Genomic DNA, 25,353 nt, shown 5'->3' with positions numbered 1-25,353 from the left:
TCATTCTGCATCAGAAATGTCCAGCCCACCAGATTTCACCAAATATAATTTCTTAGATCTTAGGCCTGACATTTATACACATTGTTAGCACAATGTTTGTTTCATACCTTTACCCAATATGGGGCTGTGATTGTACACGGCATGTGCTGTGCATGCCGCAGTCAATATTTTCAGGTGCTCAACAGCATAGAAAAGGTGCTGCTGTAGGCTGCAACCAGAGAGATAATTCCATGAATATATCCTTGGCTCCTTGCAATTTCTCATCCACGTGCTACACCTTGTTGACATCTAAAAATATAGCATAGCTTTGCTTTACTATGATAAAGGTGCTACTTACAAGCAAATTGTCATTGTACCTTTCAGGTTGTTTTTAACACATCCGTTGTGGAGGTGGGAGTAGCAGGTTTGCTGTGGTTTCACATCAAAACGGAAGGCCACTGCCAACTGTCACTCACCACCATCCAGATTGTTTCCTTCTCACCATCAAAGGACTCACCTGAAAATATTGATTAGCATCCAAACTAGCAACCTTGCTTGTCCCCAGTGATGTAAAGGCTACCTCTAAGATCATGAATCACAATGCAGCTCACTGGTATTGCTTTGAAGCTGGCAGTATGCGCCTACTGCAAGTAACTATCATGTAATTTCACCTCAATTTAGTCACTGTCCGATTTCTAGACTCACCATTACAAAATAGAAGATTGTCAAGCTGATTGTAAAAGGGCTTCTTCTTTTTAATGGAAGGAATTAAAGGAGAAGATGCTTTTTGTCGTAACACAACCAAACAGTTCTTCAATGCACCATGGCAGTGGCAGGGAAAGGCAGATCGCAGAGAAAAAGCAAGCAATCAGAAAGGTAGAAAGTTCAGCATAAATAGTCTTGGAATTGCGAATGGGTTCTGTTCTGAAGTTATTCCACAAGTTAATTTGCATGCAAATCGGAACACAATGCAGGGAATGCAAAACAGCCATTCGTAAGTCAGATAATGTTTGTACACCAGGCCTTTAAAATTACACCCCTCTATGAGATTGCAATTGTAAGTACGAGCTTTCGTAAGTCGGATGTTCGTAAATCAAGGACCCCTGTTGAGTCTCGTTTCAATTGTTGACAGATAACTTTGACAGCCAAAAAAAAATTTAATCACAATCTGATCATTTTCTCACCTGGTAGTAGCCTGCCAATCATTTGTTGGATCAGTTAGATTTTCTCCAAAGTGTTCAAGCAAGTTCAACATTAGTAAAAAGGGGTTCAAATTGTTTACGACTAGGATTAGTCATAAATCACATAGCTTTATTTGAGATTTATGCACAAGTGTTAACGAAAGTATTTAATCAGTTGCCAGAATATTTATACCAGGGAATTGGTACTTCAGGTGGCAGTAGACCACCTTCCTTCTAGCCAGATGGTCAGAATTTTGAATCTCAATGCTAGGAAGCACAGGAGAGCAACCAGAATCAATTTGACTTCCAATTTCCTTGGCACTCCTGTGGTGGAGCATCTTGAATTTGCTAAGCACTATCTTCAGATTACGAGCTAAAAGAAAAACTCTGTATATGATATTGCAACATAAATCAGAGCCCTGTCATCTTGGAATGACTGAGTTATCACTTTCTCAGTTCAAACAAAATAACAAAATTAAACCAGTCAAAAGCTAAAAATCAGTATCACAGAAAATTATTCATAAAATTGCAATAAATACTGTAAATGTACTTCAGTAATGTACATTGGCATTTTATTGTATCTACAGTACCAAAACAGACTACTTCGCCCATTGTGTAAGTCCACTCTCTGAAAAAGCTGCCAATAAATCGAGTCCCACATCCCCACAAACCTGGACACCTGTAAACATTTAACTGGTTCCCTTCCACAAATTGTGACAAATTATTTCCAGCACCAGCTCAGGCTGTGCATTCTAGGTCATACAGGTTTACTGAGAAAAAATATTTTCATCCTTACCTCTTGGCATTTTGTCAATTATTACTGTCACTGTTAAATTGCTCCTTAACTTTTTCAGCTCTAAGGAATGCAATCTGAGCTTCTCTGTGTTGATCAGATAACTGAAATCTCTCATCCCTGATATCTTTCTTGTAAATCTCCTTTACATCCTCTCCAAGGCCTTGTTGTACTTTCCAAAACTTGACACTCAGAAATTTTATTTTTATTCATTCACGGGATGAGGGCGTCGCTGGTTAGGCAGCATTTATTGCCCATCCCTAATTGCCCAGATGCCAGTTAGAGTTAACCACATAGCTGTGGATCTGGAGTCACATGTAGGCCAGACCAGGTAAGGATGGCAGTTTCCTTCCCTAAAGGACATCAGTGAACCAGATGGGTTTTTCCGACTATCGACAATGGATTTATGGCCATCATTATACTGTTATTTGCAGATATTTATTGAATTCAAATTCCACCATCTGCTGTGGCGAGATTCAAACCTGGGTCCCCAGAACGTCATCTGGGTTTCTGGATTAACAGTCCAGTGATAATACCACTAGGCCATTGCCTCCCCTTTTGGAATTGCATATAATACTCCTGCTGGGGATTAACAAATGAGTTATAAAGATTTTGCATTGACCTTGTTTTTGCACTGTGTCCTTATGTGACTTTTAATGGCCTTCTTAACCAGTCCAAAGACTGTTGAATGCACAGCCAAAGTTTTTTTTGCTCCTGAACCCCTTTCAAATTTGCACAATTTTCCAAGTGCTGTCTCTCATTATTTTTCCATTAAAAATGAATCACTTCACGTTCCTTTGCTAAATTTCATCTGCAAAATGTCTACCCACGTCACATAGCTGATGTCCTCGTGAAGTATGTTGCAATCTTCCTTACCATTTACAACAATTCAAAGTTTTGTGTCACCCGATAATTTTGGTATTATGGCCCCTATACCTAGGCCCACATCAGTAACATTAGAAAATGTGTAGTCTTCCTGATACTGACACTGGGGAACACAGCAATTGTCAGATCAGAACAAAACCTATTCACTATTACTCATGATTTTCTGTGTGTCAATCCTATCAAATTTGTATGCACACTGCCACTGACATTTAAACTCATGAGCTTCAATTTTCCTCAATTCTGTTATATTGTACTGTATAAAATACCTTTCAAAATTCCACATACATATCATAACTGAACTACGAGCAACAATTGTTACTTCCTCAAAGACCTCAATGAAGATAATCGTCACATGAAAATGAATTGGCAAGGTCTCCTACAGAGGAAATTTACCCTGACCAGTTCGAGTTACCATTTCATATATATTTTTAAATGAGGCCAAATAGCAATTCCAAATGCACAAGGTGAATTTCCTGTGTAAGAGGCCTTGCCAATTACATCCTGAAGTAAGTTATATTGAAACGCCGAACTTATCATTAACTTTTTGTCCTGTTGCTTTTCTTTCTTATTTTTAGTGCACTGCATAGCTAATTGTAACTCTCAATTACATTCAAAGGATTTGTCTGATAGCACTGTAATCCTATGAGAATATTGCAGCTGGTGTTTGCTAAGTGTTGAGGAGGGAGAGAATTAGAGAAGAAATTTGTGTTTAAACAAAGAAAAATCATTAATTTGTGTTATTATAAATGTGTGAACATAGATCAGATTAGATCATTTGCATAATGTATGAAACATTCCATTTTTAATGTTTAATTCATAGAGCATAGTTGTGCACAATGGCAGTAGTTGTACAAAAATCAGAACCAAATAAGCCTGTTGTGAAATACAGACTTGTTGAGATTGTTTGATGACAGTCATTATTTGAAGTACTTTAAACAGGAATTGAAACAGGAATAGGACTTTGGAATTGAGAAAGATTATTTTTAATATTCCTTCAATACTAATCTGGAGAATAATAATGTCAATCATCAACATTTTACGCCGACAGTCAACTGTTCGCATTTGTTCTCTGACAAAATTCAGCTTGGGATTCTTATGAACTACTTTGAATACTGAAAGCAAATGTCTTAGAATCATAGAACCACAACATTGATCTTCTACATTTAATCAAATATGTATGTCTGGTCCTGTGAGTAGATGATTTGCACTCTTGTAATTGAATGTGAGGTAAATGGTGGTGAGCCTGTGTAGATAGAGGTTTGTGGCTGAGTTTTTCTCTTACATAGGTTTGAAATGCCAAATGCTTCTTAATTAACATGAAAGCTTGACATCAACCACATAGCAATGTTTCAGGAATAGTTGCTGTTATCTTTTATTCTAATTTTCCACTCTGTAACTCTCATTCAGAAAAGAAAATAGATTTTGATTAGATGGTGATGCTGAATCAGCACACTAGGATAAGCCTTTTCAATCTTTAGTAACATTTTTCTCTCAACTTAATTTGGTGATCAAAAGATGTCAATATCAATATCTCAGCCTCTATTGTCATAGAAGCATAACAATGATCTCTGATGCAGCTAATTGGAAAAATAAGTACAAACCTTCAGGCCAGTTCAAGCACAGAAGAATTCTCCAATGCTGAATGTGTAGCATAGTTGTAAGAAGGGGGAGTTAATGAAAACAGTTGAGAGATATTTTGGTGAGTCTGGTTTTGTCTTCCTATTAAACAGAGTGCTTAGCAATTTTATGGATTTCCAGAATATGTTATTCCATCAACACAGAATGTTACAAAAAATTCCTGAAAATATTCCAATCACATTTTTTTCACTGTTCAATTTCAACGCTTACATACCTGTAACTCACCCCTTTCCCTGTGACAGTAACAAAAAGATCTACTTATTTAACGAACATTACAAAAGTTGGCAAAATGTTAAATCTCAGAATGTCATTTTGCACCCAAATTGAACAAGACAAGACTACCAAATAAAGTAGTTGTTGCTTAGTTGAGAACATACTGTCTATATTGCTTTTAATGAAAACAGTTACACAAACCAGGATTGTATCACCTCATGACCACAGTTTTGCACAAGTGCTTTAAACCACAATTGAAATGCATCAACCTAATGTTTCAAATACAGCTATAAGTGACAATAACATATGCAGGAATTAATAGACAGAGCAAGATGATACTGAGCACTGATGAAATAAATGATCTCTGCTTCATTCATCAAATGCCAATTTAGGGACTTGCATTGCCTAACTGAAGATAATGAGTGTCAATCAGACTATCATTCAGTAATTCCTATTTCTTGGTGTTGCTTGCCAATGTTCAAAACAGAACTCGAATATTATTGAAATTGAAGCACTTTGTGCAACGTGCTGCATATTTCCACTGCAGTTTGCTGATTCCTCCACCTCCAGCTCCATTGGTTTAATCACTGCCAAGACTAAATATAGATTTTTAAGCCTCTGAAGAGCTTATTACTGAGATTTTCAGTCATAGCAACCCAGTGGTTTACTCCTTTGCTTGAATGATGGATTGAGTGTCAACTCAGTCCATCTGCTCCACAATTTAAGAATTCTACGTGAGCTGACATGGGGATCCATGACCTCACAAGGACACTGGCACCAATCAAAACCTTGTAGAAAGGCCCAGATTTTCAGTGTATGCATGACCACTGCTTTTAGACTAAAAGTTAAATTTTAAATAACTAGTCAATAGAATTAGAAACACCATACAATCTCAAACCTATTGTATGTTAATATATACAGACTATAAAACTATATGATGCAGGAATAGAAGTAGGCCAGTCAGCCCATCAAGTCTGTTCCACCATTCAATGACATCATCGTTGATCTGTTAATACTCAATGCCAATTTCCTGCTTTATTCCCATAACTCTTGATTTCCTGAGATAACAAGGTGGAGAGCTGGATGAACACAGCAGGGCAAGCAGCATCAGAGGAGCAGGAAGGCTGACATTTTGGGCCTAGACCCTTCCTCAGAAATCACGTCAGCTTTCCTGCTCCTCTGATGCTGCTTGTCCTGCTGTATTCATCCAGCTCTACACCTTGTTATCTCAGATTCTCCAGCATCTGCAGTTCCTACTAACTCTTGACTTCCTGTCTATCTCAGCCTGGAATATACATTAATGCCATAAAATCTACAGCTTTCTGCAGTAAAGAATTCCACAGATTCACTACCCTCTGAAAGATGAAATTCTGCCTCAGCTCTGTCCAAAATGAGAAAAGCCTTACTCTGGGATTATGCCCCCTAGTCCTAGACTCTCCCACAAGAGGAAACAATCTCTTAGTATCTACCACCAAGAATCTTAAGAATGTGGTATTTTCAATAACGTTGCCTCTCACTGTTCTAAACTCCAATGACTACAGGCCCAGCCTATTCAACCTCTTTCTACAAAGAACTCCCTCCATATCAGGGGTCAACCTATTGAATATTCACTGGAGTGCCTCCAATGGCAGTCTATATTTCTTTAGATAAGGAGACCAAAATTGTGCACAGCAATCTAGGTGTATTATAACTATTGAGTTGTACAATTTTAACAAGACTTGCCTACTTTTATTTTCCCATTCAATTTGAAATAAAGGCCATTTCATTTCCCTTTCATATTACTTTTTAACTTGTATACTGTCTTTTTGTGATTCATGCCCAAGGCCATAAAAAATCTCCCAGTACTCTAGCTTTATGTAGTATTTCTCCATTTTAATAATATTCAGCTCTCCTATTCTTTCTGCCAAAAGGCATAAGTCTCACATTTTCCCAAATTATATTTCATCTGCCAAGTTTTTGTTGAGTCACGTAACCTGTCTATATACATCTGTAGACTCATTGTGTAATGCGCACAACTTGTCTTCTCGCTTATTTTTGTATCATCTGCTAACTTGGCAATATTATATTAAATTTCCTCATCCAATTCATTAATATACATTGGAAGTAATTGTGTCCCCAGCATTGATCCCTGTGGCATTCTACTAGTTACATGTTGCCATCCTTAAAATGCCTCCTTTATCCCAAAAAACCTTTTTTTCTATGGTTAGTCTACCCTCTATTAATGCTAATATACTATTCCCAACAACATGGACTCTTATTAAGCAGCTTTATGTGCAGTACTTTATTGAGTGCCTTTTGAAAACCACATATATTAAATCTATTGGTTCACCCTTATCTATCCTGTTTCTTATCTCCTCAAAGAACTGTAAATCATTTGTCAGTTATGAATAGCCTTTCATGAGGCTGTGTTGACTTTGCTTGATTATATTATGTATTTTCTAAATGCTCTGCTATTACATCTTTTATAATTGACTAACATGATAGATGACAGATATTAAGCTAACTGAATAAAAACCGAAAGAACTGCGGATGCTGTAAATCAGGAACAAAAACAAAATTGCTGGAAAAGCTCAGCAGGTCTGGCAGCATCTGTGATGGAAATAAACAGAGTTAAAGTTTCGGGTCTGGTGACCCTTCCTCAGAACATTACGCTAACTGACCTATACTTACCTCTTTTTGTCTCTCTCCCTTTCAACATTGGAAGATTTCAATATTCTGGGACTTTTCCAGAATTTATGATCTTACGGAATTGCTACCAGTGCATCCAATATCTCTGTAGTTACTTCTTTTAATATCCTAGGATGCATGCCATCTGCTCCGGGAGATGTGCTGGCTTTACAGAAGACGTATTAAGGATACTAATGCTGCAAGTGCTAGTTATTGTATTTATTTTCCACACTCCCATTTTGCTGCTTGATTATTAATATGTTTTGGATACTATTAGTGTCTTCCAAACCATGAAAACTGATGCAAATTATTTACTTATGCCCCCTGGTTCCCTATTATTATTTCCCCAGCCTCATTCTCTAAGGGGCCTATGTTCACTCCGGCCTTTTTCTTTTTATATATTTAAAGAATTCTTACTGTCCATTTGTACTTTTCATACTAGTTTACCTTCAGACTCTTTTTCTCGTCATCTAATGTTGGTTTTTAAAATGTTCCCAATCCTCTGTCTTACCACAAATCTTTGTCACTCAAAATGTTGTTTTCTTTCAATATGATGCTATCCTTAACTTCCTAGGTTAACCATGGTCAATTTTTCCCTTGCCTCGTATCCTTCTTCCTCACTGTGATAAGTACTTGAGGTGAGCCATTCACCTTTTTCATAAACAGATGCCATTGTTCGACAACCGTCTTTTCCGTTAAACAGCAAATTCCATTCTAAATCAGTTGTAATTAACCCCTATTAAGTTTAGCACAGTTGTTTCAGACCTAATATTCTCACTGTTAAACTGAATGCTAAATTCTGTCATGTTATGGTTACTGTTTCTTGGGGGATCTTTTACTCTGAAATCATTTATTAAATCTGCCTCATTACATATTACCAGATCCAGAATAACCTCATGCCTGGTTTTGCAACACATTGTCCTAGAACAATGTCCCTGATACACTCCATGAATTCTTCCTTGTGGCTATTCCTGCCAATTTCATTTCTTACTTTCACCAATATCCTTTGATCCAAGATCATTTTTGTTCTGTCATACTTATTCCATTTCAAAAAAGCTACTCCACCACCCTTTCCTTCTTGCCTGTACTTCTGAAAATTCACAGATCCATGAATATTTAGTTTGCAGCTTTGATCACTTTGTAACCATATCTATGCAATGGCTATAAGTAGGATTGCAGGTGCAGCAGGTAATTAAAAAGGCTAATGGAATTTTGTCTGTCATTGCTAGAGGGATGGAGTTTAAAAACAGGGAGACTATGCTGCAGCTGTATAGAGTCCTGGTGAGGCCACACCTGGAGCACTGTGTGCAGTTTTGGTCTCCTTACTTGAGAAGAGATATACTAGCATTGGAGGGGATGCAGAGGAGATTCACTCGGTTGATTCCAGAGTTGAGAGGGTTGGATTATGAGGAGAGACTGAGTAGACTGGGATTATACTCATTGAAATTCAGAAGAATGAGGGGAGATCTTATAGAAACATATAAGATTATGAAGGGAATAGATAAGGTGGAGGCAGGGAGGTTGTTTCCATGAGCAGGTGAAACTAGGACTAGAGGGCATCGCCTCAAAATAAAGGGAAGTAGATGTAGGACTGAGGTCAGGAGGAACTTCTTCAGCCAAAAGGTTGTGAATCTGTGGAATTCCCTGCCCAGTGAAGCGGTTGAAGCTACCTTGCTGAATGTTTTTAAGACAAGGCTAGATAAATTTTTGAACAGTAAAGGAATTAAGGGTTATGGTGAGTGGGCGGGAAAGTGGAGCTGAGTCTCAAAAAGATCAGCCATGATCTTATTAAATGGTGGGGCAGGCTCGAGGGGCCAGATGGCCTCCTCCTGCTTCTAGTTCTTATGTTCTTAAATCCTGCCATGGCAAATGGTGGAATTTGAATTCACTGTTTAAAAAAAAAGTCTGGAATTAATAGCCTGATGATGAACATGAATCCATTGTCAACTATTGGAAAAGCCCATCTAATGCCCTTTAGAGAAGGAAATTGCAATGTGGTTGACTCTTAACTGCTCTCTAGTATGGGCAATAAATGCTGGCCAAGCTGGTGTCATCCTCAGCCTGTGAATAAAGAAACACCATGGGAACAGCACCACCTTCAAGCTCCCTTGCAAGGGGCACTCATCCTGACTTGGAACTATATCACCATTCCTTCACTGGCACTGGGTCAAAATGCTGAACTCCCCTCCATACAGCACTGTGGCTACACCTTCATCACATGGACTGTTATGGTTTAATGAAGCAACTCAGCATCAGCTTCTCTAGGGCAATTAGGGACGGGCAACAAACATTGGCCTTGCCAGCAATGTTCAAAAGCTGTGAACAAATTTTGTAAAGAAGTTCTTTGTCATAGAGTCATACAGCATGGAAACAGACCGTTCTGTCTAAGTAGTCCACACCGACCATATTCCCAAACTAAACTAGTGCCTGCACTTGGCTTATATCCCTCCAAACCCTTCCTATTCATGTTCTTAACCAAATATCTTTAAAAATTTGTACCTGCATCCACCACTTCCATTGCAGTTCATTCCACATACCCTGTGTAAAAATATTGCCCCTCGTGTCCTTTTTAAATCTTTCTCCTCTCACCTTAACAATATGCCCCTTAGTTTTGAAATCCCCCACCTTTGGGAGAAGACCTTTGCTATTCACCATATCTATGCCCCTCATGATTTTATAAACCTCTATAAATCCCTACTTGATTTATGTCCTATTAAACCCACTGCTACGTTGACAATTTCACCTTGTTAACAAATTCCAGTACTTTCCTTGATACTGGCCCTTGATTGACAAGCAACAGGTAGAAATTTTCAGGGAGATATTGGAAGGGTGGGGGGTGTGAACGATTTGCAACTCTGGAAAGGAAATAGACAGTCAACTGTGAGACTCAGAACAAGTGTTCTTTGCAGCCATAACACACGATGAGTGAGGAACTTTAGCACAATATGGTACTTTTGCCCCACAATGGCGAGAAATCCCACCCTCTGGAATTACCAGCCAATCACATTAGAGCACAAAATTGGATTGCAAAATGGAGAGCAGGGTTGAAGGTCTAATGTTATTGAACTTAATGTTGTGTCCGGAAGGCTGCAATGTGCCCAAGTGGAATGCGAAGTGTTGTTCCCCCAGCTTGTATTGGGCCTCTGTGGAAAACTGTAACAGACTCAGGACAGAATTGTGAGCATGAGAGCAAGATAGTGTGTTAAAATGGCAAGCTACCACAAAGTTAGGCTGATGCTTGCAGACTGAGCAGGTGCGTTTCTCAAAGTGGTCATCCAATCTGTGTTTGGTCTGAGGAGGAAACTACATTGTGAGCAGTGAATACTGTAATTTAGCTTGAACAGAATATAAGTAAAGCATTACTTCACTGGGTCACCTGGAAAAAGTGTTTAGGGCCTCGGACAATGAAGATGGATGAGATAAAAAGGCAAGTGTTACTCCATCTCTGATAGCTGGGAAGGTACCATGGGGGTGCTATGGAGTCTCACGGGATGATAGACAGGTAGACCAGAGTGTCACAAAGAAAACAATCCCTTTGTAATGCTCTAAAGCTCCCATGACACATATATTCTCCTTCCTCCTCTCTTATTATCCTGAAGGGAGTAAGTGACTAATCCACACTAAGCATATTTAGTCTTTCCTATCCTGCCTATCAATTTTCATCCTATCCATTATCACTACCGTTTTTGCTCCGACTGTTGTTTGTCAGTTTCATCTCATTTAATAAGCACTCATTATTTTGTTTCAGCCTCGCCCTCTGCCTAATGTCGTCGTACAACTACTGTGACCCTAATAGGTCCCATTCCGTTTCTTACTGCCTTCTTATGAGTTATGTGCTTGAGGATGATTTTAGATTCCCTTTTATGTTAGCAGCTATTCTATTCTCATTTTCCCTTTTTGCCAGTCTTAATTTTGTCTTCAATTTCCATCTTAATTATTGTATTCGACTTGGATCTCACTTGTGGTGTTCATCTGTAGTGCATCATACACAATAGCTTATATTTAATCTTGGTTTCTATCCACTTTTACCATCCAAGAAGCTTTGATTCCCCTACCTTTTCCCATTGTTTAAATGGACCCAGCCTTGGTTGATACATAAATACAATTAGAACTCTACTTTGCTGCTTTATTGGGCACATTTAAAGAAAAAAAGACATATTTTCGTAAGATTTTCACACTGCTTGTGTAGAAGTAGTCCGCTCAAGAGTTTGCATTAATGGATGTTTGAAGCAAACAAGATTTTAGAAAAAAAAGCACATTGTTGATAGCAGAGTGAGAAGTAAGGTGTTGGTTCAAGAGGCTTTGGTGAACAGTGGCTCAGTAAAAAAGTACAGGTAAGCTCACCCTTTTAACATTCCTCTTCAGTCTTACAGCATTTGAGATGGTAGTTAGGGCAATGGTGTGCTGCTCCTGCAGTATGTGGGAGCTCAGGGATGATGACGACTCGTGTGGGAAGTGCTCCCAGCTGCAGCTCCTGGGAGACCGTGTTAGGGAGCTGGAGCTGGGGCTAAATGGACTCAGGGTCATCCGAGCTGCTGAGCACATCATAGATAAGAGTGTTAGTGAGGTGTTCGCACCTAAGGTGCAGGCAGATAGTAGCTGGGTGACCACCAGGAAAGACAAAGGGAGTAGGCAGAGAGAGCAGGAAGCCCCTGTGGCCATTCCCTTCAAAAACAAGTATATCGTTTTGAAACAACAAGGTGCAGGGCTGGATGAACACAGCAGGCCAAGCAGCATCATAGGAGCAGAGAGGCTTTTTACGTTTCGGGCCTAGACCCTTCATCAGAAAAGGGGGAGGGGAAAGGGGTTTTGAAATAAATAGGGAGAGAGTGGGAGGCGGATAGAAGAGGGATAGAGGAGAGGATAGGTGGAGAGGAAACAAACAGGTCGAAGAGGCGGGGATGGAGCCAGTAAAGGTGAGTGTAGGTAGGGAGTTAGGAAGAGGATAGGTCAGTCCAGGGAGGACGGACAGGTCAAGGGGGCGGGATGAGGTTGGTCGGTAGGAGATGGAGGTGCGGCTTGAGGTGGGAGGAGGGGATAGGTGGGAGGAAGAACAGGTTAGGGAGGCAGGGACGAGATGGACTGGTTTTGGGATGCGGTAGGGGGAGGGGAGATTTTGAAACTTGTGAAATCCACATTGATACCATTGGGCTGCAGGGTTCCCAAGCGGAATATGAGTTGCTGTTCCTGCAACCTTCGGGTGGCATCGTTGTGGCACTGCAGGAGGCCCAGGATGGACATGTCGTCTGAGGAATGGGAGGGGGAGTTGAAATGGTTCGCGACTGGGAGGTGCAGTTGTTTGTTGCGAACCGAGCGTAGGTGTTCTGCAAAGCGGTCCCCGAGTCTCCGCTTGGTTTCCCCGATGTAGAGGATGCCACACCGGGTACAGCGGATGCAGTATACCACATTGGCAGATGTGCAGGTGAACATCTGCTTGATGTGGAAAGTCTTCTTGTGGCCTGGGATGGGGGTGAGGGAGGAGGTATGGGGGCAGGTGTAGCACTTCCTGCGGTTGCAGGGAAAAGTGCCGGGTGTGGTGGAGCTGGAGGGGAGTGTGGAGCGGACAAGGGAGTCACGGAGAGAGTTGTCCCTCCGGAAAGCAGATAAGGGTGGGGAGGGAAAGATGTCTTTGGTGGTGGGGTCGGATTGTAGATGGCGGAAGTGTCGGAGGATGATGCATTGGATCCGGAGGTTGGTGGGGTGGTACGTGAGGACGAGGGGGATTCTTTTTTGGTTCTTATTGCGTGGACGGGGTGTGAGGGATGAGGTGCGGGAGATGTGGGAGACACGGTTGAGGGCGTTCTCGACCACCGAGGAGGGGAAGTTACGGTCCTTGAAAAACGAGGACAACTGAGATGTACGGGAGTGGAATGCCTCATCCTGGGAGCAGATGCGGCGGAGGCGAAGGAATTGGGAATAGGGGATAGCATTTTTGCAGGAAGGTGGGTGGGAGGAGGAGTATTCTAGGTAGCTGTGGGAGTCGGTGGGCTTGAAATGAATATCGGTTTCTAGGTGATTGCCCGATATGGAGACAGAGAGGTCCAGGAAGGGGAGAGAGGTGTTAGAGATGGTCCAGGTAAACTTAAGGTTGGGCTGGAAGGTGTTAGTGAAGTGTATGAACTGTTTGAGCTCCTCGTGGGAGCACGAGGCGGCGCCGATACAGTCATCAATGTAACAGAGGAAGAGGTGGGGTTTAGGGCCGGTGTAGGTACGGAAGAGGGATTGTTCCACGTAACCTACAAAAAGGCAGGCATAGCTTGGGCCCATGCGGGTACCCATGGCCACCCCCTTTGTCTGTAGGAAGTGGGAGGAATTGAAAGAGAAGTTGTTGAGTGTGAGGACGAGTTCGGCTAAGCGGATGAGGGTATCAGTGGAGGGGGACTGGTCGGGCCTGCGGGACAGGAAGAAGCGGAGGGCCTTAAGGCCATCTGCATGGGGAATGCAGGTGTAGAGGGACTGGACGTCCATGGTAAAGATGAGGTGTTGGGGACCGGGGAATTGGAAGTTCTGGAGGAGGTGGAGGGCGTGGGTGGTGTCACGGACATAGGTAGGGAGTTCCTGGACCAAGGGGGAGAAAATGGAGTCTAGATAGTTGGAGATCAGTTCGGTGGGGCAGGAGCAGGCGGAGACAATGGGTCGACCAGGGCATTCAGGTTTGTGGATTTTGGGAAGGAGATAGAAGCGGGTAGTGCGAGGTTGGGGAACAATGAGGTTGGAGGCCGTGGGTGGGAGGTCACCTGAGGTGATGAGGTTGTGGATGGTTTGCGAGATGATGCTTTGGTGCTCAGGGGTGGGGTCATGATCAAGGGGGCGGTAGGAGGAGGTGTCGGAGAGTTGGCATCCGGCCTCGGCGATGTATAGTTCAGTGCGCCATACTACAACTGCGCCTCCCTTGTCCGCGGGTTTTATGGTGAGGTTGGGATTGGAGCGGAGGGCTGCACGTTCTGCAGGGGAGAGGTTGGAGTGGGTGAGAGGGGTGGAGAGGTTGAGGCGATTGATGTCTCGACGGCAGTTGGAGATAAAGAGGTCGAGGGAGGGTAGGAGGCCTTGGGGTGGTGTCCAGGAGGAGGGGGTGTGTTGGAAGCAGGAGAAGGGGTCAGTAGAGGGAGGGTTAGGTTCACGGTTAAAGAAGTAAGCGTGGAGGCGGAGGCGGCGGAAAAACTGCTCTTTGTCCAAGCGTGAGCGGTATTCGTTGATCTGTGGGTGGAGGGGGACAAAGGTGAGCCCTTTACTGAGGACTGACCGTTCGTCCTCAGTAAGGGCCAGGAACTATCTCTATATCGTTTTGAACACTGTTTGGGTGATGGTGGGGTAGAGTTTACTGTTTGGGGGAAAGCAGCAGTAGCCAGGTCAGTGACACTGCGACTGGCTCTGGGGTGCAGCGGGAAAGGGGAAGGGTAAATAGGTCCTTCGTGATAGGACACTCGATAGTTAGGGGGAAAGCACAGGAGATTCTGTGGCTGCAGACGGGAATCCAGGATGACACGTTGCTTCCTGGGTGCCAGGGTCCAGGATATCTCGGAGCGGCTGCAGAATGTTCTAAAGGGGGCGGGTGAGCAGCCAGAAGTCATTGTGCATGTTGGCACAAATGACACAGGTAGAAATAGGGATGAGGTCCTGCGGAGTGATTATAGAGAGCTAGGAAAAAAGTTAAAAACCAGGACCTTGATGGTATTAATCTCCAGATTACTTCCAGTGCCACATGCTAGTGAGGGTAAGAACAGGACAATATGGCAGATGAATGCGTGGCTAAAGAATTGGTGCAGGGGGCAGGGATTCAGATTCCTGGATCATTGGGATCTTTTCTGGGGCAGAAGTGGCCTGTTCAAGAGGGACAGGTTGCACCTGAACTGGAGGGGGAGCAATATCCTGGTGGGCAGATTTGCTCGTGCTGCAAGGTAGGGTTTAAATTTGATAGGCAGGGAGGTGGGATCCTCAACAGCAGGGAGGCAAGTGCAAGGCTGGAAGGAGATACAGTAATCAGAAATAGCAAGTTGATGAGACAGGTCAGAGTGGAACAGGCCAGGGAGTGAAGAATGCCTGTTAGATTAAATTGTATCTACTTCAATGCAAGAGGGCTGACAGGTAGGGCCAATGAACTCAGGGCATGGAGAGGTACATGGCACTGGGATATTATAGCCATTACAGAAACATGGCTAAGGGAGGGACAGGACTGGCAGCTTAATGTTCAAGGGTACAGGTGCTTTAAGTGGGACAGAGGTGGAGGAAAGAGAGGAGGGGAAGTTTTTTTTATTAAGGGGAGTATCACAGCAGTAGTCAGAAATGAAACAAATGAGGGATCATCCAGTGAGGCTTTATGGGTGGAGCTAAGAAAAACGAAGGGGAAGGTGACATTATTGGTTGTACAATAGGCCCCCAAATAGTCAATGGGAATTGGTGGAACAAATATGCAGGGAGATTGCGGAGACTTGCAGGAGAAATAGGGTTGTCATAGTGGGGGATTTTAATTTTCCTAACATAGACTGGGACCTCCACAGTGTTAGGGACTTAGATGGGGTGGAATTTGTTAAATGTGTTCAGGAAACTTTCCTCAAGCAGTATATAGAGCGTCCTACTTGGGAAGGGTCAGAACTTGACCTACTCTTGGGAAATAGGGCAGGACTGGTGATTGAGTGACAGCGGGGGAGCACTTTGGGACCAGTGACCAGTTCTAGTAATTTTAAAATAGTTATGGAGAAGGACAAAACTGGTCCACAGGCTCATGTTCTAAATTGGGGCAAGGTGAATTTTGATGGAATTAGACAGGAGCTTGCAGGGGTTGATTGAAACAGTTTGTTTGCAGGCAAAGGGACCTCTGGCAAGTGGGAAGCCTTTAATAGTGCGACAGCTAGATTTCAATATGTTCCTGTGAGGGTGAAGGGCAAGGTTGGCAGGAGTAGGGAACCCTGGATGACAAGAGATATTGAGGCTTTGACCAGAAAAAAGGAGGCATAGCTCAGGTACAAACAGCTGGGATCAAGGGAATCCCTGGAGGTATATAGGGGATACAGGAGTTTACTGAATAAGGAAATCAAGAGGGCAAAAGGGGGCATGAGATAGCCATGGCTGAGGAGATTAGGGTGAATCCAAAGAGATTCTTTAAGTATATTAAAGGAAAATGAATGACTAGAGAGAGAATAGGACCTCTCAAGGACCAAAGTGGACATGTATGTGTGGAACCGTAGGAGATGGGCGAGGTCCTCAAATAATATTTCTCCTCTGTGTTTACTGTGGAGAAAGACATGAAAACTTGGGAACTTGGGGAAGTTAGTGGCGATATTTTGGGGACCGTCCATATCACAGTAGAGGAGGTGTTGGAAGTATTAGAATGTAGGAAGGTGGATAAATCTCCTGATCCTGATCCGATATATCCAAGAACCTTGCAAGAGGCTAGAGAAGAAATTGCGGTGGCCCTGGCTGATATACTTGCATCATGGTTAGCCATGGGTGAGGTCCCAGAAGACTGGAGGGGCAAATGTTGTGCCATTACCTAAGAAGGGCTGCAAAGAAAAACCTGGGAATTATGGACCAGTAAGCTTAACATCTGTGGTAGGTAAGTTACTTGAGAAGATTCTGAGGGAGGAGACATAGATACATTTAGAAAGACGAGTTTGATTAAGAGTCATCAGCATGGCTTTGTATGTGGGAGAGCATGCCTCACAAATTTGTTAGAGTTCTTTGATGAAGTGACCAGGAAGGTTGATGGGGACAGGGCAGTACACTAGTTTATATGGATTTGAATAAGGCCTTGATAAGGTTCCACATGGTAGGCTCTGCAAGGTTAGATTGCATGGAATCCAGGAAGAGTTGGAAAATTGGACACACAATTGGCTTGATGGTAGGAAGCAGAGAGTAGTAGTGGAAGAATGCTTGTCGGACTGGAGGCCTGTGACTAGTGGTGTGCCTCAGGTGTCGGTGCTAGGCCCATTGCTGTTAGTTAACTATATCAATGATTTGGATGAGAATGTACAAGGTATGATTAGTAAGTTTGCGGATGACACTAAAATAGGTGGTATCGTGGACAGTGAGAAAGGTTACCAGAAATTGCAGCAGGATATTGATCAGCTGGGGAAGTGGGCCAAGAAATAACAAATTGAGTTTAACATAGATAAGTGTGAGGTGTTGCATTTTGGAAAGTCAAATCTAGAAGTTACATGGTGAATGGTAGGGCCTTAAGGAGTGTAGTGGAACAGAGGAACCTTGGAGCTCAGGTGTTGGGTTCTCTGAAAGTGGAGTCACAGGTAGACAGGGCAGTGAAGAAGGCTTTTGACACACTGGCCTTCATCAGTCAGGGCACTGAGTATAGAAGTTGAGAAGTTATGTTGCAGTTGTACAGGACATTGGTGAGGCCACTCTTGGAGTATTGTGTTCAGTTTGGGTCACCTTGCTATAGGGAGGATGTTATTAAAATGGAAAGAGTGCAGAAGAAATTTACAAGAATGTTGCCAGGACTCAAGGGACTGAGTTATAGGAAGAGATTGGACAAGCTAGGACTTTTCCCTTTGGAGTGTAGGAGACTGAGGGGGGATGTTATAGAAGTGTATAAGATCATGAGAGGCATGGATAGGCACTCAATCTTTTTCCTAGGATTGGGGAATCAAGGACTAGAGGACATCAGTTTAAGGTAAGAGGGGAAAGAATACATGGGAACCAGAGGGACAACTTTTTTATACAGAGGGTGGTACACATATGGGAAAAGCTGCCAGCAGGAGTGGTTGAGGTGGGTACTTTAACAACATTTAAAAGACGTTTGGACAAATACATGGATAGGAAAGGTTTAGAAGGATATGGGCCAAGTGCAGGGAAATGGGGTTGGCGTGGATGGACATTTTCGACCTGTTTAGGCCGAAGGGCCTGCCTCCGTGCTGTAGGACTCTATGACATTCATTGAAATCATTAGGTTACAATATATATGCACTCAAAGTTAGCCCAAAATCAGTGTGAAAACTCAATAATAAAAACACTAGTCAAATTTTCATTTCCAATAGACATCACAGTGTGGAGCTGGAGGAACACAGCAGGTCAGGCAACATCAGAGGAGCAGGAAGTCGACATTTCAGGATGGGAGGGTATGGACCCGAACCACCAATTGTCCTGCTCCTCTGGTGCTGCCTGGCCTGCTGTGTTCCTCCAGCTCCACACTGTGCTATCTCTGACTCCAGCATCGGCAGCTCTTACTATCTCTGAAGATTTTCAATTAGATGGTTGGTGATAGGTTGAGAGGAAGTCAAGTGGCTGGCTTTGAGGAAATTGCTTGAGTGGGATCTAAAAGACACAAGTTAGGATAAAACTCTCCAGGCCTCTTCAAAAGCAAAGCCAAAGAACTGGTCCATTCTTGAAGCTTTTTCATAATGCACTAACCAAGCCTATCCAAATAAAACCAACATTAAATGCATTCAATTAACAATGTGTTAAAATTGTAGTTAGTTTACATAACATTTACGTTATCAATTTCTTCCTGAGCAGGATTTGAGAAATGGCACATGTCAAGGTGTTTAAAAAGAGCAGCATTAAGATTGGGCACATGGAGATGCAATTTAGCAAAGGCTTACAAAATAAATAGTTGAAAAATGCAGAAGTAAGACAATTACAAATACTTAATCCACTATTTTAAATTTTTTTTAAAAAAGCATTTTTCTGTTGACGAGTGTGTAGCTTCTAGAAAAGAGACCGGTTCACTGTGAGACTTGCTACTCGCTCTCTTACAGTGTAACGGCCCCCTCTCCAAAAACTTGTACGGTTTCCAAAGAAGCTGCCTCTTCAAGATCAATGGTTAACAGCTCCCATCTTCTATCATACACATTGCAGAGGTAGTGTATACATAACATATTTACAAAAAAAACTTGGGTATCAAACTAAATAATATCACACCCTTGGACAATGAAGTATAAATCGGGATATTGAATACTTATGCTGCCACAAATAGCAACATTTGAACTATTAATATCTTTGAGGATGTGTGAAAGATATTCTTAGACCACAAATTGTATTTTTATTGTACTGTATGTTAATATTATGTTAATTGTGTTGTTAAACTTAAAGAAAAACAAGTGGAGGATATTGATTAAGTATCTTGAAAATATTCAGAAGGGGCTGCTAGAATACAGGGTCTTGGCAGGCAGGTGGTAGAGATGTTTGATGCTGCATTCTGTGAATAAATCTCTAATAAGGAAGTATTGGTATCTGTGCTCTCTCCAGCTGATTGGGGTCTGATACTAGAGGACCAAATAAAGGTGGGACGAGAAAAAAAATTGACCACCAAGTATGACAGCCAGGATTCGTGTCTCCATTTTCATCCTTGGCCATTTTCACAAGGATGCAGAAGAATCAGACATAGCACTCACCTATCTTAATTAATGAGGTAACTGGCAGTATTGAGGCGCAATGGGAGCCGGTGCAGGTATATTTCTTAATGTTCATGGATTCAGCTAGACCTTAACAGTTTGTAAATTTTACACCAGCTGCTTGGGGAGGTGGCGTGAGCTATTGATTAACAGCAATAAGAGTTTAAAAGGTAAATAAAGCAGTTTTGCCTCCATTACAATTATTAGTAAATTTTGCAGTAGGAGTTGTAACTGCGTTCATTAAGGTGATTTATGGAATTGGGGTGATTAGCAGATGTAACTAACCTTAAGACAATGTGCTTGTCAGTTCAATAGAGCTGTCAAGTAAAAAATTATAAACCTGAGGAGGTCTTCAGATGGGTTAGAAATTGTTAATCTGATGTTAATGAGGTAAAGTACATTTCACATCGCAGAAAAAGGTATCTTCAAATGATAGCAATGAGTAAATGTTGAATCACTTCCCATTGATACAATGTATTCAATTTAAAAATCCATCAAGATAGCAGTTTTTAAATCTGTTTATTTATTCAAAAAGTTGTATCTGTTCTTGACTGCAATCCAGTTACATCCTCATTTTAGAAGAGCTTGCGATTGTGTAGAAAAACCTCTTTAAACAAAAAAACAGAAACTGCTGGTGAAAGTCAGCAATTCTTAGAGAGAAAAAACAAAGTTAGCACCCTCCAGAATCTGTACCTCTTTGTTTTATATTGCGGAAAAGTCTCTTTGTTTACCTGAAGTAGTGTAGATCTTTCATTCTAGAATTGGACTGCCCCATTTTTGAGATTGTACATCCTTTTCCCCTGGAAAATTCTGGCTTCTGGCAGTTGCAAGAAAATGGCAGGATCGTAATAGTAGGATTTGTCCCATGTCTTGAATCTAATTCTAATATGCAACTTTCATCTCTGGTGTTCAAAGCTCCTGATTGCAATATTTTTATCCAAGAGCATAATTAAGTTTTGTTCCTTAGAAATTTACTTAAGCAAACATTTTAAGCTATCAATTCTAAATGCCAGGCCGTGTTTTTCTGGAATTGAATTGATGACACCCTAAACTGGACACAGACACCTCATTCTTGAATCAGAAATTCTTTATGGAAGTTTAATTACTGCGGAACATCATCGTCCAACCTGATGTCATAGACCTGATAATACTGATAGTTGTGAAAGTCACCCACAGGTATTTCTAAATCAATGAAGTGTTTTCTGATGATATTTCTTTTGTTTACATTTAAATGGATAAGTACAGAGTCTGTATACAGATTTTGTAATTCGAGCTGAATCGTGGAAGGGTGGATAGATTCTTGGTCAGCAAGGGAGTACAAGGTATTTGGGAGTGGACGGGAATGTGGAATGTAGGTTACAGTCAGCTCATTCATGATCTTATTAAATGAAGGAGAAGTCTTAAGTGCCAAATGGCCTATTCCCGCTATAAACTCGTATGTTCATATGTATGGATGTAAATCTGATGATGTCCAGACACAGTGCAAAACAGTATTCTCCTACTAAGAAGCACACAAGGACCTTTTATTGACATTCACTATTTCAATTACCTTATTCACTGTGTTTTATAAGTTAACTTGGTTCATTTTCAAAAATATTGGCTATTCATTACATCTTGTCAAATCCCTGATCTATGATTTTCACTTGCTCAAACAGTCTGAAGATGTCATGGGAATTCTACATTACTTGTGGTATTATTGCTGTAAATGCAATCATCATTAATCTACAAGTTCATGTATTCTGCTAGGACTGCACCTAAAAATGTCACAGATTTCCAATTGTAAGAGCAAAGTCCCACTTATAGAAACTGACAACACAAAATGGTGCATAACCAACCAAAATGTGTAATACAGGCACATTAACCGGAATTACAAAGAATTGAAATGAAAAGGCAGGAATGCGGACTGGAGTTGAAGCTCAAAGAAAACACTGCTTGATTTTGATACATCATTCAATGCAAAGTGTAGCTGTAGAGACCACTTATTTAAATATGTCCGCAACACCTTCATCAAGCATGTAGCTATGAAGGCCAAATCCATTTGTCCCTGTTTCCACTGGCTCCAAATCAAAATTTAGACACAGACTCAAGGGTAGATTTGCAATTTCTGTTGGGGAAATCAAACAACACAGATGAAGTGCCATACCTGTCTGTTGTGTGGTCTGTGGTATATGCTGACTTCGCTGTGCATTGTATTGAACAGAAGCAACAGGTCTGAACTGTTGGGCTGTTGAGGTAGGGTACTGGCCAGATGGATAGTAATACACTGGCAACTGAAAAAGAGTCACAGAAAAAAATCTCCAGCTTCAATCCTTTAGTGTATACATTTCTAATTACTTAGCAAAATACTCAAAAATTTAAGTATGATTGTAACAAATTGGTTCACAACATAGTAAAACAGAAGCATTCATGGAAAAACAGAACATTTAATAGTGTAAAAATTTGTCCAACTTTGTTATTCTACTCGTAAATTATTTGGTCCTTTGGATTTCTTCAAGCAATCCCTTTTCAAATACAGTATGTTGCCATCAATCTCATTACCACTGTGGAACCGTAAATCAGGATACCAACTGCTGTGTTTTACTTCAGCCTAATTCCCAACACAATTAGCTCAGGCTCCAGGGAGCCACAGTTAGCAGCACAGTTACATAGCATACATAAGATAACATTTAGATGCTTGTAGATAAACAACACTGTCTTGATTGTGTTTTTCTTTGTATTTAATGATCTGGAAAAGCAGTCTATTCCAGTCAGTTCTATACAGATCAAATGAAGAAATATGTAAAATTTACAAATACTCTCAAATGAAAGCAGATCATAGAAAATGATTTTTTTTTTTAACTGCAGCAATGAGGCAGATGCACAGATGTTTCAGTTTCCTGGTTGTGGTTTGGCAAAAATGGAGGACTGCTTGGTCATGAAATTTCAAATGTTTCTGCTCAGATCTAGTTGTAACTAATTGTTATAGAGTAAACAAAGCAATTGTTCACACAGTTGGCAATGTTTTTAAAAACATGTCAATCAGTCATTGCATTAACATTTATAGCTCAGAGTACATGGATAAATATACAGAAAATAATAATATTCAGCTTTGAGTATTGTGAGAGGTTTTATTTCCAGTAAAGTATTAGTAATGCAGTGTGGAATGCAATCAGCCTTTATAAAGGCAGAAAATCACCGACACTGCCTGTCCAACTCAATTAAATATGATTAATGGAAGCTTATAACCTCCTTGTGGACCTTCCCTAGATATAGCAAAAGGAATTAGTAGCTGCTTAGTTAATAATATCCTTCAGTAGTGATGCAGATTATTAATCATTTGGGAACTAGTGTACTGATTAAACAGAATGGCTGCAAAGCATCCAGAAGGGGAGGATGAGCACCAGTGGGGATGGTCCGCAGTGATACCAATGACATAGGCAGAAAGTGCGATGTGATCCTGCAGTTAGAATATAGGGAGGTGGTAGGAAAGTAGCAAGCAAGACCCCAAAAGCAGTAATCTCCAGATTCTTCCTGGCACCAGGCTAGGAGGATAAAGCAGGTGAATATGTGGTTTGAAAAATGTTGCAGAAAGGTTGGTTTTACGTTCCTAGCACACTGGGACCAGTTTACGGGAATAGGACCTGAACGTGCCAGATGAACTGCACTTAAAAAGACTATTTACTTGCTAGGCAATTTATTAGTGCTGCTGGAGAAGGTTTAACTTGACGGGGAATAGAACATAGTACTAGCAGAGAGATATGCAGCTGGGCATTATACGTTATTAGGTGGGTACAGAGTAAAGGAGAAAGTGATAATGTCTAAAACGAGATGCACTACACATCTGTTTAGGGTGTGGTAAATATGTTTGGTAAGTTGCAGTGCAGATTACCATATGGAATTATGACATTCTGGTGATAAACAGAGACCTGCTTCAAAAAGGGAAAACTGGGTGTTAAATATTCCTGTGTATTAGGTCTCCAGAACAGACAAGCGAGAAAGGAAAGGGGAAGATTGGCAATTTTGTTTAAGGAAAACATTGTGTTGCTGGAGAAAGAGGATGTTCCAGAGGGCCCAGGACACATCTATTTGGCTAGAACCAACAAATCAAAATGCAATTAAATTGCTTAGTATTGTCTTTGGACATGAACGAGTGGGAAAAGTGTAGAGGAACAAATTTGCAAGGAAATTACACATATATGCAAAACTGGTAGAATAGCTATAACAGGGGGCTTCAATTATCTGAATATAAATAAGGATCGTAGTAGCGTAAAGGGCAGGGAGAGATGCGAGATCCTACAGTGTGTCCAGGAATTTTTTTTCTGCAGCAATATCCAATAAGAAAAAAAAAGCACTGCTACACTTGATTCTTGGGAATGAGATGTGCCAAGTAGATTTTGTGGACAGTAAGTTTTGTATCATAAGATTTAAGTTGGCTTTGGAAAAGGACAAGAAAAAATGCAGAGTGAAATTAATTCATTAGAGGGTAGCCAACTTCAAAATGGTGAAGATGGATGTGACTCAAATCAACAGGAGCCCAATGTTGCAGTCAAAATGCACAGCAACCCTGATTTAGACTTCATAACTTTCTCTCTTTCTCTGAGCCCATGTAGGATTCCTAAGGGGCTTAAAAGTGTACATGCACAGGGGTTGTTTCCAATGTGGAAGAGTCAAGGATCAGAGGGTGAATTCTCAGAATATGGCGGCACCCATCTAACACAGAGGTGAAGTGGAATTTCAAATGAAGTATGAATGTACGGAATTTTTTTACTGAAGAAGGCTGATGAGACTCAGTCATCAAGAATGTTCAAGGCTGATAGAGACAGATTTTTAATCAGTAAGGGAATCAAGGGGTATAGGGAAAAGGCACAAAAGCAGATTTAAAGATTATTAGATCAGCCATAATCTCATTGAACAGCAGAGTGGATTTGATGGGCTGAATGGCCTATTTTTGCTTCTACCTTTTATGGTCTTCCAGTAACTGAACAATGGCATGTCTTTAAAGGGGAAAGGGGTCGGCCAAAGTCATGAAACTTAGGTCAAACCACATCAAAATTCGCTGGATAACAAAAGAGAAAGGGATTAAGATGAAAAAGGAAAAACATGCTCTTGATATATAACCAAGAATCTAGATAAAATAGAAGGTCCAAAGGTGAGTTTAAAAGGCAAATAAGAGAAGCACTGGTTGTGTATGAAAGGAGACAGCTAGCTATCATAAAAAGCAAACCCATGAGTCTGCTATAGTCTCATAAATGAAAATGGAATCAGACTGTTTTCAGACCAAAAAAAATCAATCTACATACGGACGAACAGAACATGACTGAGGTATTGTATGAATACTTTGCAAATGTCTTTGCCAAAGAATAAAATATTGCACAGGACATGGTAAAATAGGAAGTAATTGAGATGCCAGAAAGGTTTAAAATTTATAAAATGTTGATGTTGGGTAGGCTGTTTGAAGGGTAATAAAACATCCAGTACGCAGGGAAGCGAAATTCAAACATGCAGAGATACTGACCATAACTTTTCAGCCTTCCTTAGCCTCTGGTGGTGCCAGAGAACTGGAAAATTGCAAGTGTTACATTCTTGTTCAAAAAAAAGGTGTAAAACTCCCGGCAACTATAGATCAGACACTTTAACCGCAGTGATGGGGAGCTTCCAGAAACCATTAAACAGG

The 25,353-nt window shown here is 41.2% G+C and overlaps 1 protein-coding gene across 1 annotated transcript in view; it reads right to left on the bottom strand.

Moving 5' to 3' along the window:
* The window catches only part of LOC109916186 (cAMP-regulated phosphoprotein 21-like), a 136,819-nt gene that overhangs the window by 17,733 nt on the left and 93,733 nt on the right, over positions 1-25,353 (bottom strand). The window contains exons 14-15 of the mRNA XM_048595623.1: positions 24,722-24,735; positions 21,844-21,970 (exon numbers count right to left, since the gene is read on the bottom strand). Coding sequence (XP_048451580.1) covers positions 21,844-21,970; positions 24,722-24,735 — 141 coding nt within the window. The remainder of the gene's footprint in view (positions 1-21,843; positions 21,971-24,721; positions 24,736-25,353) is intronic.

The sequence above is a fragment of the Rhincodon typus genome, chromosome 4 (assembly GCF_021869965.1).
Source record: "Rhincodon typus isolate 14 chromosome 4, sRhiTyp1.1, whole genome shotgun sequence".
In the NCBI taxonomy this organism is placed as follows: domain Eukaryota; kingdom Metazoa; phylum Chordata; class Chondrichthyes; order Orectolobiformes; family Rhincodontidae; genus Rhincodon; species Rhincodon typus.
This window is presented reverse-complemented; position numbering and strand designations above follow the sequence as displayed.